The 12082-nt window shown below is 43.7% G+C and overlaps 1 protein-coding gene across 1 annotated transcript in view; it reads left to right on the forward strand.

Moving 5' to 3' along the window:
- The first annotated feature begins 4163 nt into the window (after positions 1 to 4163).
- Positions 4164 to 12082, forward strand: part of lbr (lamin B receptor) — a 34859-nt gene continuing 26940 nt past the window's right edge. The window contains exons 1-3 of the mRNA XM_080744540.1: positions 4164 to 4259; positions 6402 to 6579; positions 9731 to 9934. Of these exons, the coding sequence (XP_080600666.1) occupies positions 6406 to 6579; positions 9731 to 9934 (378 nt within the window). The 5' untranslated portion in view covers positions 4164 to 4259; positions 6402 to 6405. The remainder of the gene's footprint in view (positions 4260 to 6401; positions 6580 to 9730; positions 9935 to 12082) is intronic.

Genomic DNA, 12082 nt, shown 5'->3' on the forward strand with positions numbered 1-12082 from the left:
GCACTTTTTTTTTCTAAGTCCTTACCGGATTAATTTTATTCACTGGAGTTGTACGCGTTACGGTAAGAGAGCCCATGCCCACGTTTGAGTTATAGTTTATAATGTACATCTCTTTGTTGCGGTACTGGAGCTTGGCTAGCTATGCTAACGTTAGCTTTATAACGGGTTTAGACATTAGTAGTAGTGGGCTCCGACTATATCCTGGAAATGTCAACTTCATCCATTCTACGCTGTATCTTCTAGCTGCATTCTTGCGGTGTCCATATTTACAATATTTTACGCATGATAACATTAGTATTCCGTTGTCGATGGCTTTGCAACATGTACAACTTGTTTCCGTGAGTTTGAGGGACGCTGTGGTTTGACAGGTGGCTGCCGCTATGTGCTTCGCTAGCAGTGTTGCCATGTCCGCTTGTTATAAGCGACTTTAGGCATGTCTTTCTGTACAGTCGCTTGTTGTAAATATTGGTAGTGATTTGAACCGGGTTGCGTTTTTTGGGGGCTTGTTTACAAAGTGTAGTTACTTATTTGGGCGTGCATCCTAATGTTGTATAGACAAGTGGTTTTGAAAAAAAAAAAAAAAAAAAATCTAGTCAAGGCCAGAAGAACACCCAAACGAATAAGTATTTGTCTGCGGACCCCGCATCTATGCCAGGGGGAAAAGAATATTCCAGATTTTTAAAAATGTATTTAGTAAGATTTACATGCTCATGATGCGACATGCTGTGAGCTTGTAGATCGGCTATTTTTAAATGGCCAACATGATATCTGCTTAAGGGGCAAATGTTGGGCTCACTTCATTACTTGCGCCAGCAGAGCACGCAAGTAGGCTACTGTGATCGGTGCTCTGCTGTCTGTCTCCGACTGACAGTAGGCAGGGCAAATGAGGGAGCAGTGTTCTCTGTGACGTCACCATCAACCAATAAGTGTCGTCACTCGTCCCATACCCACATACCCAGCACCGATCGCAGTACTAGTGCGCTCTGCTGGTGCACAGGTAGGTCATATATGGCCACGAGTGCACATGGCTTAAGTTGGCACCTCGACAGTCTTGTTACTTGGGGCAGCAGAGCGCGCAAGTACTGCGTTTGGTGCTGTCTGTTAGCGGCTGTCTGTTTCTGGCTGACAGTACAAGCGTTCTCGGTTGGCACCTCACAGAGTGCAAACTTGACTTAGGGGCGGCATAGCTGAATGGTTAGGGAGCCCGCCTGGGGAACCAGAGCCCCTGGTTGTCCCTGGTTCGATTCTAAGCCAGGGTATCAATGTCGTTGTGTGTCCCTGAGCAAGACTCAGTCTTAACCCCTAATTGCTCACGTGCTCCTCGTGGGCAGCGAATCAGCTGGGTTGGGCTGTAAAAACTGAATTTCCCCCTCGGGAGGAAGTAGGTAACTATTATTATTATTAACGTGCCCACCCACATACATACAGACCGCACTCCTCACCGATCACAGTACTTGCATGCTCTGCTGGCGCACAAGTAGGCCATACATATTATGACCAGCATGCCATGCGCAAGTTGGCACCTCGAAAGAATGCAGTCTAGTTTGGGCTTGTTTTCATAGACCGTGTTGCTTGTTTCAAGCAAAACCTGGCAACACTGCATCGCTAGCCTGCTTATCGCTAGAGACGTTAGCCTGCAGTAAGTAGACGGTGACCTCTTGGCTATTGAGAACAAGCTTCATCAACTTAACTTGTCTCTGCTCCAACTGCTATATAATATTACAGCCGACTATTTTTGTAAGGCGCTCATCTTGTACTTCACTCATAACGCGGGACGGCTGATGGGTAATGCAGTTTATATTTATATTCTGTGTAATGCCATCCGCATGCTGCTGTCTGTCTGTTTTCACTAAACGTCGCCGCACTGCCAGAATGTTTGAATGCATGACGTTTTCCCTCCTCTCTCCTTGCCCTCTGTGTCGTTTGAAGTGAGCTGAACGAGGCTACATAGTCGTTAAAGGAGCAGTTCCTTTACATCCCGTTCCCGTTTGTGTACAATTTACAGTGGTGTAAAAAGTACTAAAATGTTTTACTTAAATAAAAGTATCAATACTGCAATGTATAAATACTGTTACAAGTAAAAGTCTGGAATTCAAAATGTACCTGAGTAAAAGTACAAAAGTAATTCCTTCAAAATGTACCTAAAGTAAAAGTACTCATTATACAGAATGAATGATATCAAGTTTTCAAATGTATTAAAATATTTTGAAAATAGCAGATCTACAAGCTCACAATGCGTCGCATCAAGTTTGTAGATATTTTCAAATGGCCGAAACCGAAATGTATATAGGGCTGAAGTTTAATTAATGTAGGTTTTGTAATAATGATCAAAATCTACAAAGTAACTAGGCCTATTATTTCAAATAATAGTGGAGTAAAAGACTCTATACTCTGTAAAAGACAATATTTGGAGTAGAAGTAAAAGTATTGGAAATACTCAAGTAAAGTACAAATAACTCTAAAGTGTATGTACAGTACTTAGTAAATGTACTTAGTTACTTTACTTTACACCATTATACCACTGTTATTGTTGTGCTTTCATTGTTTCGCAAGCACTTAAATGTCAAGCCCTTTTTTCCGGAGACCCCCTTATAGAGAATATTTCCATTGTTTAGATTAGTTTTTATCACAATTCTACAATAGGTGGTTGTTGGGGAGATAACGGAGCAGAGAATGAACCCTGAATCTGAACAAGCTACTACTGTACAGTCTCTCATCGGGCTCAACTAAATCGGGCCGGCTAAATAATTGTGAAATTAAACTGTTCCTCGTTTTGCTGGAGTCCCCTTCGAAAGCCACAGGTGGTCCCTGTACCCCACGCCACCACACAAGTTGAGAACCACAGACCACTGCTTTACGAGACATAATGCTGTGCAGATTCAGAAGATACAGTCTTGTGGTATTTACTGTACATGTGTCAGTGACTCAGTGCAAGAAAGACTGCGTATTAATGTATATTTGCCAGACGTCGCTATGTGCTAGTGGTATGTCTTGAATGTATGTGAAGCAATCAATTATTTGGTATCCAAAGAGCTACAGAAAGGTTATTTTGTGTATTAACGTATATTGATCATCCATATAATAATCACAAAATAACCTTTCTGTAGCCTAAATACATCCTCTAAGGTTAATTGTTACATACAAATATTAACATTGATGGCAGCCTTGGATCAAGACTATCATAGATGTATTTTATCACGTTTTACTTTCGTATCTCGCAGATATGAAAGTAAAAGTCAGACTCGATACACATACATCTATGATAATCTTGATCCAAGGCTACATTGATGGAACTTATTGTAACATTTATTTAACTGTTCTGTAACTGTTGTCTTGGCAACTGTAGTTGTCAGCCGGTTAATAGATCTGTAACTAAACCTGGATGCAGACCCCAACCAAATAAGTCAAACTATTTTTTTTTTATGTACAAAGTGTAACTGGAATTAGAATGTTGTGTATCTTAAGTTTTAAGTGTTCTCTTCAAAACCGCTGTCAAAACCCACCTTCAGTATTGCTTTCCTCAGCTAAATGCCCACCCCTTGTTTAAGTGGCATACTGTTTTTACTCTTAGACAAAATTATTGTTATTTTGAATATTTTCTAATAAAGTTCTTTGTCTCCCCCCCCCCCCCCTGTAAAGCATATTAGAGTACCTAGAAAAGCGTTACTATTATTGATTCTTATTATTCTTATATTATTATTGAGGGTATGCAGATTGCAGACATGTGATTTTTGTCTTTATTGACAACCTGAAGTTCATCAATGACGCACAAGTGCTGTGTTGACTATGGAGTTACCTTTCATTCATGTTACATTTTAAACAGCTGAATTCCAGCGTGGCTTCCCCACATGCCGCCACGGGGGAAAGCCTTTTCTTTCTTTCTTTTTTCCCCCCCTATTTTTTTTTAAAGCTCCACCCAACGTCAGCCGTAACCTTTCATCTAAGCTCGGGTCTTACTGTCACACACGTTCTAACTATACATCCCACATATGGAATTGGACAGGCTAACCAGGAGTACTGCAGAGACTTAGTTTGGGTGTGTCACATCGCGTTGGTTTTTCCCTCAGAGAAGTTGTGGAATGCTTGGCTTTGCTTGATTAGAGTAGTGACTTGCTGTGCCCAATGGATTAGGGGTTAGCTACACATGTTTCACTCTTGCTTCTATTTGTGTTGTTAATCTTGGTGGGCCATTACAGCAGAGACACTGCAGGAGGGATACACTTCTACTATTCGAAGGGATTATTTGAACTTTTATTGCTGTAAGTGTGGGGGATTTATCTTGTTCTGGATTGTGGCGAGATTCAAGAGGGGCTTGCGTGGAATTCAATTTACCATCTCAGAATTATATGACCTGTTGAATCCTACATTGCATGGTGGAACTCCTAGTGTATGAATTGGATTGTGAATAACAGATCCTAATGTGGGGACGTTGAGCAAACCGTAAATGCTACCTGCTGTCATACAGTGGTGGTTGGTGCCAAGGTAAATACAAGAATTTAGACCACACAGAGGCTGCTGGCAGATGATTTGCATTAAGCTGTGTGACTGTATAAATGCCTGCAGCCTGCCTCCAATTTGTATTTGAAGTTTCCATTGTGTTGGTTACTTCCTTTTACGTTGGTGTTGTTGAAGCAAAACTCACATCTATAACAGGTTAATTATCCTTTTTTTCTGACTTTAAAAGGCTAGGCCAAGGCCTTTTTGATCGAGACTGTCCAAAGAAGGCAAAGAACAAGAAGCGTAGTAGCAGAAATAAGTTGATGCAAAGTAACACTTGTGAATGTCTTTTTTATAAGCCTGGGGATTCTTTTGTAATGGATCTGTCAGATATCTGACAGGCCCACTATGCAACGGAAACACCGGTTTTGCTGTCTCCAAGTTCATTACCTTGGAAGCACAGGGATGTTCAGCAACAAGGCAGGACATTATAAACGTATTATTCACCGACCAGAATGCATTCACAATTCCAAATCATTTTCGGATAAGGAAAATGTATCATTGTTTTTGAAGTGACTACCAGTAGAGATAGCTCAACTTCACCAGCCACAACGAAAAAATAAAATGTCCTCCTGTCCAGGGGGTGCGATCTACGATGACTTGAATGGCGTAACTCTTTTGAGATAGAAGGCTTTGGGTAAACCTAGTAGGGACAGGCATGTCAGCAGTTCTACAGTAGTCCACTGATGTTCTAGACACTGAGCTTCCACTGTCACTAGTGTTCCATAGTGCTGACCTCGACTGACCGCCCCATTGTGTCACAGTGGCACACCACACACTAATCTGAACTGCTTGCTGATGGACGTTGTTCAAACTAGGCGGCATGTTGAGTTGAATTTGAAATAGTTTACAGAAACATAGATATCCACATCCACATTATCCAGTTCACAGGCCAGTAAAAGTATGGGAAATGTGTTGGTGTGTGATGTAAATACAAACAACTATGGCCTGATTAAGTTATATTGCCCACACCCATCATCATACCGACTTCCGCCCCAATATATTTAAAGCCTGATCAAGCAATGGTCTACTTCACAAAGTGTGAATAATGTTGACGAATGTCTCAGTGCAGTATCTTGAGATGGAGTACTCAGTAGAGAAGCTTGCACATCAATTTACAGTGACAATGAGCCCTTTGATATTCTGCCAGCAGTTATGCATTATGCACATCATCTTTTCACCCACAGATTGTCCATGCAGAGAAGCTGTGATTCATTGTACCCAGGCTGCGTTTCTGTTATAGTAGATTTAAGAAGAGAGAAAAAGGGGGGTTTCGGTCACTCTGACCTTCATCCAGCATCGATGCCTGATGCATTAAAACTTTTTTGCTGTAAATGAAGACAGTGTGCACGACTCCCCCTTTTTGCTCTTCTCAAGTTTGTTACTCCTACGTGCCTGTACATTTCAGTAGGTGTGCAAAATGTCTATTCTATGTTATTGGAGAAAGTATTGTTTAGTTAATTGCCACATTTTCTTCAAATTATGTTTTGTTTTTGGCAGAAAGATCCCCTCCCCCGTGAAATAGGCTACAATAGCCAACATTGAAACAGGCTGCAAAAAAATTGGCTTTGGACTGGTTTGGACTGGTTTTTCAATCAGTAGTGTTGTCCTACTGTTAATCGAATGCTGCATGCCATAACAACAAGTTAGATAACCTAGCAACTGTATGCATTTGGCCATAAGGATCCTTCATCTCATCTCCTCTTTTGTCTCTTTCATCTTTCTTCTCACCTCTTTCAATTCCAATCGCATCTCCACCACCTCCTTACCCTCCTTCCTTCACACTTTCTCCTCACTTTCTCAACGCCGCTGCTTTGTACTTATCTCTCTGTCTCGCTCTCTTTCCATTTCTATTGTTGTTTCCTTTTCTCTTTCTCTTCATGTCTCTCCGTTCTCCTCCTCAGGTCAATGAGGATCATGCCTAGTGTGAGGTTCCAGAGCGGGGACATGGTGATGGGCCGCTGGCCCGGGAGCAACCTCTACTATGAGGTGAAGGTTCTGGGCTTCGACGGCAAGAGTCAGCTCTACACCGTCATCTACAAGGACGGCACAGAGCTGGAGCTCAGGGAACAAGACATCAAGGTAGGTAGACCCTACAAAAGCTGCATTGATTAGTCGACTGTTTCGACTGAGTTGTAAAACTAAAGGCAGCTTTTAACTGTGCAGCGTCTAAAAGCGCCTGCTGCCGACAGAGAGCCATCGGGAGCTTGTCGGCAAGAGACGCTTGCCGTCAACAAAGCAGCCGGGAACCGTTGATGGAGAACTGAACATGCTCAGTCTTTTGCAAGGAGTCGGTAGAATTGAGGCGGGTAGATATTCCTGCAGAATGGACCTTTAGTTTGATACTTGCAGAACCAAGCCTAAATAAGCCAGAGACATTTTCCCGTCGCACATTGTTTAACTAAATACCATATTCTCAATTTCAACTCTCAATTCCTACACCAATCGACTCCAAAGCAAAGCTAGTGCTGTGTTTTGTTTTGGTGAGAGAAAACACAGCAGGGAGAGGAAAACTGTCCGGTTGCCAGATTTTGTGAGTGAAACATGCAACTATGTCTATAAAAACAAGCCCAAAAGAAGCGACCACTTGAGCTCTATTACATTAGCTATTTTCTAAAAGAATGTTGAAAGCAAGACCAAATAAGCAAGTACACTTCATAAACAAGCCCAAACAAAAGCAATCCGCAACTTTACAGGAAAACAAGACCAAAGTCGCTTATAATGAGCTGACCTGGCAACACTGCCAGAAAGGCGTTGCAGGCTTCTGAGGTGTCATCTGGATGCAATGTTCCGTCGCCCCCGACTTTTAATGCCAAGTTTGCCAACTAATGCCAGCAGACTACAACAGAGTAGACTATCAGTTTGAAGCCGTTGGAAGTAGTCAGTTTGGTGTGGAGACACCTTTAGGGAAATTACATAAGATGACCGTCATGAATCGTCTTGTCATATATTTTGTAATTCTTTTATTTATTTTTGCTGTGGCCTGTAGGGTTGGGGGCGGTAACCGCCGTACCGCCGTACCGCCGTACCGCGGTAAACCGAGGCCTACCGCGGTGTCATGGTCCTTACCGCGGTCAAAAAAGACAAAAAATAGTATATCTTTTTATTGAAAACAAGCGAGTTTTAAAACAGGGGAGAAGCGAGGACCGCATGCGCTCCATGCCGCTCTGCTCTGGGCCGTATACCACAGTTTGGAAGCCACATACAGTGTACGTCACTCGTGACTGTCCGAGTGGCTGCTGCCCTGCTGTGCAGGTCTGCAGCAGCAGCAGCGTCGTAGGGGAGTACGGAACAGAGTAAACTTTCTCTGTAATCCACGACACAAGTATGTTAATACATACCTTGTGTTGTGGCTGTTTCTTTTTTTATTCATACGGATTACGAGCGGAGCGCGGGCCGCGTGGACTAACCGAAAATGAAACTATTTTACTTTTTCAACCGCGACGCGCGATGAGCCCCGTCGGCGATTTTATAACCTTTTCTGTCAAGTCTTGTAACTAAAACCTGTATCAGCACTCAATCACTGCGTTTTGAGACGTGAGTTTACCATAGAGTTATGGAGTTTACAGAATCACTGTAGCCTACAAGATCCTGACTACCCGTCTCTCTCTTCTGGTTTGTTCACACACAGTAGCGTCAGTTCAGAAAAAGCTAAGGTATGGCAACATGACTGGTGTTGCCATACCTTAGCAACAGGCATGATATATTTATTTTAAGAAGTACATATAATATATAATTATATATACCTATAATATAATTATAATACCTTGTTAAAGTGACCATTTTGTTACATTTTGCATTTGTAGTTATTTTACTGTAATTTACCAACATAATAACCAGTACAGATAGACAAAGAGACGTTTATGGATTTACATTTAGAACTAACTTTTATCTCCCCCCCCCCCCCCCCCCCCTGGACCCAGGCCTGTAAGGCAGCTGCATATCCCTGCCATACCCAATTGACGCCCCTGTTCACACACAGCTGTGTGAAAAGTACGGAGCCTATGTTACTATGGTAACCCGACAGGGCACAGATCTAAAACACGTCGCATCCGCGACGCGTATCTGATATACTCTATGGTTCTGAGCTTGTAGATCTGCTCCTTTTAAAGCCAGACCCGCTGTGCTGTGCGGAGAAGTATAACTCGGGCAGTCAGGCTGTGGAGAGGCGACTTTTGGGAAGATGATTGCAATATTTTGGCTTATCGCCGAACCTTAATTAATAGATACGGGGGTGCGGTAATTACCGCAGTACCGGCGGTAAATGGGAAGACGGTAATCGCGGTAACAAAATGTCGATACCGCCCCAGGCCTAGTGGCCTGTGACTATTTTAAGAAAACTCATAACAAGAAGAAGGCTAGTAGTGACTCATGTTTGTCTTTTGAGGCAGCACAAAAGACAAGACAGAGTTTTCTGGGTAATTTATTTCTTTATGACATGTCTGGGGCCAAGGCAGGTAACAGAACCGGGCTGTGTACAGAACTCAAAACATGCAGTGCAACAACTACTGTTGACATGATATTGTATCAGTCTGGGACATCCGTTTATGCTGAGAAATACACTTGGGGCTGGAAATGTAATGATATTAGTGGCAGTGGTCGATGGGTTTCAAAATCCCACAGGTCCCTTGAACTGCTCTACCCAAGTCTGGGACCTCCAACCGGCCATAAACATGAATAGATGGACTTATGTGCAAGACTCAAGCAATATGTTGCTGTCTAGTGTTATTTTCCCATATTATGCTTGTACATAATGAGTTTGTACGCCTTGTAGATTAGCTGTTTTCGACTAAGCTCATGCAGCCACCACAAGCTGCAGTTCGTTGTGTGTGTGTGTGTGTGTGTGTGTGTGTGTGTGTGTGTGTGTGTGTGTGTGTGTGTGTGTGTGTGTGTGTGTGTGTGTGTGTGTGTGTGTGTGTGTGTGTGTGTGTGTGTGTGTGTGTGAGTCAGAGTGTGTGTGGAGGGAGAGAGGGAGCGACGGACAGGGGGAGAGAGAGAGAGATAGACGGAACACTATACCCCTGTTCAAGTAGGCTAAAGACACAGATTTAATATTATGTTAATCAAAATGGGCACTTGCCCGGTCGGGCAACCTAGTATCAAACTTCACCTGCCCGACCATATTATTTACCTGCCGCGGGCAAGCGTTAGCGTCAACCCCTGTTGGGTGTGGACGTAATTTCATTTTAGTCCTAATTGTGCTTCCCTAACCCTTTATATTCTTTCCACTCAGAGTGCAGCAGGCTTCCGGCCCAGCTCTGGCGGCTCCCGTTCCCGCTCACGGTCCCGTTCCCGCTCTCCAGGGCGCCGTCGCAGCCGCTCCCGTTCCCCGGCCAGGACCACGAGGCGCTCCTCCTCCCGCACGGCGGCTGCCGTCGCCACTGCGGTCATCGCCGAGAGCACGCCCACCTCCCGCAGGGAGGCCAGGCTGAAGGAGGTACTGCAGACTCGCCTCAGCCCCCGGGTAGGAAGCAGCGTAGCCGTAGATTAGTGATAATCAAGAGGTCACAGGTTCGCCTCCCTGCCACGGTCTACAGTATGTGTCGGAAATGTTCCAACTGCTCCCCCCAAAGTGCTCCTTTTAAACATCTGAGCGGTCATCAGTTGGGTGAAGCTGAAATGTAATTTCCTTGTGGGATTAATATGGTGTACAAAGAAGGCTGGTCGCTCCTTCCAGGGCAAAACTAATTACTGTATGTAGAAATACCTGTTGGCATGTTATCACAGTATTTATCACCCAAGTGGGTGGGTGTGAGTTGACAGACATGGACCTCTGCCCACTCTCACACAACATTTTGTAGTTGTAAATTGAGTTTAAATGACAGAGGGAGAATATGCTGTTTTCAAGGCAGAATCTCTTGAATGGGTCATTAGATGTTTGAATACAAACGAAAATGTTGCACACCTGCCGAACTGAAATTCAGCAATTGAGTCAATGTATGGATCAGATATAGTGAACTAAAAATAAAGTGTAAATGAAATGAAACACATGTCTGACATTGCTAGAGGCTGAAGCACATCCAGCATTTAATCAGAAATATCAGCCTGATTTCAAGAGCTAATTTCACAACTGACATCAATTCAAGTTCTCAGTCGCCATGACTGATTTCAGTCTTTTGGATTCCATAGAAGCCAGCATGTCTTCTATGGATGCTTGCTGTGCGTGAAAAAAATAGCCTATTTACAAGCTCTCTTTGAGAGCTTGGAGTGTTATTTTATGATTAGAGCATTTGAAGTGGTCAAACTAACAACAATATGTTCACATTCATAAAAGGTTAAAGCCTCAAGCTGTGATTTCTTCACCTGGTTGGTTGTACAGCAGGAACAATATGACTAAAACATCATCATTTTACATATCTATCTATAAATGCGAGAAGTCTCTGCGTGTCTGTCTGTCTGTGTGTCTGTCTGTCTGTAATCCGCGTATCTCGAGAACCGTTCGTCCCACCGGCTTCAGATTCGGCACGCGCGTTCCCCGCCGCGGCACGGAGTGCAGTGCCGGGTCTCGACCCGACCCGACGCGCGGTTTTCCCGAACTGGCGCGAAACGTTCGGAATCTCCTTATGCGGGGTTGATTGTTGACATCAGGCTGTTCCGGAGGAAATCGGCGAAAGCTCTGACTCATTGTGACATCACTTCATAAAAGGCTCTGACATCACGTACGCCACATGAGTCAACAAAAAATCTCTGTGAGTGTGTATGTATATGTAATCCGCGTATCTCGAGAACCGTTCGTCCCACCGGCACGCGCGTTCTCCATATATGGGAATAAAATGAATGCCCGTATGCGGAGCGGATGTCTGACATCAGAGTTTTCCGCAACCGGTACTGTGTGTGCAGAGATCTTCATATATGGGCATAAGTGGACAAAGACAAACAGATGGTCAAAACGGGTCCTATGACAACAGGTATATTGGGGTTTGCATTAAAGGGTGGGGCATTCATGGGGTTTGCATTAAAGGGTGGGGCATTCATTCCCTATTTCAGATTCGGCACGCGCGTTCCCCACCGCAGCAGGTAGTGCAGTGCTCGGCCTCGACCCGACTCGATACACGATACACGATTTTCTGGAACCAGCACGATAGATTCGGATTCTGATGTCTGACATCAGGATTTTCCGGAACTGGCACTGTGTCTGCATAGATCTCCATATATGGGCATAAAATGGATGCAGACAGACAGATACAGATATCTCCATATATGGGCATAAATGGACACAGGCAAACAGATGGTCAAAGATCTCCATATATGGGCATAAATGGACACAGGCAAACAGATGGTCAAAACGGGTCCTATGACAACAGGTATAATGGGGTTTGCATTAAGTTTGTCTCCTCCTCCATCTGTTTGTCTGTGTCCCTTTATTCCCATTATGGAGATCTCAGATAAACAGATATCTCCATATATGGCATATATGGGCATACAATGGACGCAGAATCACAAAGATCTCCATATACGGGCATAAAAGGGACACAGACAGACAGATACAGAGATCTCCATATATGGGCATAAAATGGACGCAGATAGACAGATATCTCCATATATGGGCATATATGGGCATAAAATGGACCCAGAACTATAACTG

This window comes from Nannobrachium achirus (genome assembly GCF_963921795.1).
Source record: "Nannobrachium achirus genome assembly, chromosome: 16".
NCBI classification, from domain to species: Eukaryota; Metazoa; Chordata; class Actinopteri; order Myctophiformes; family Myctophidae; genus Nannobrachium; species Nannobrachium achirus.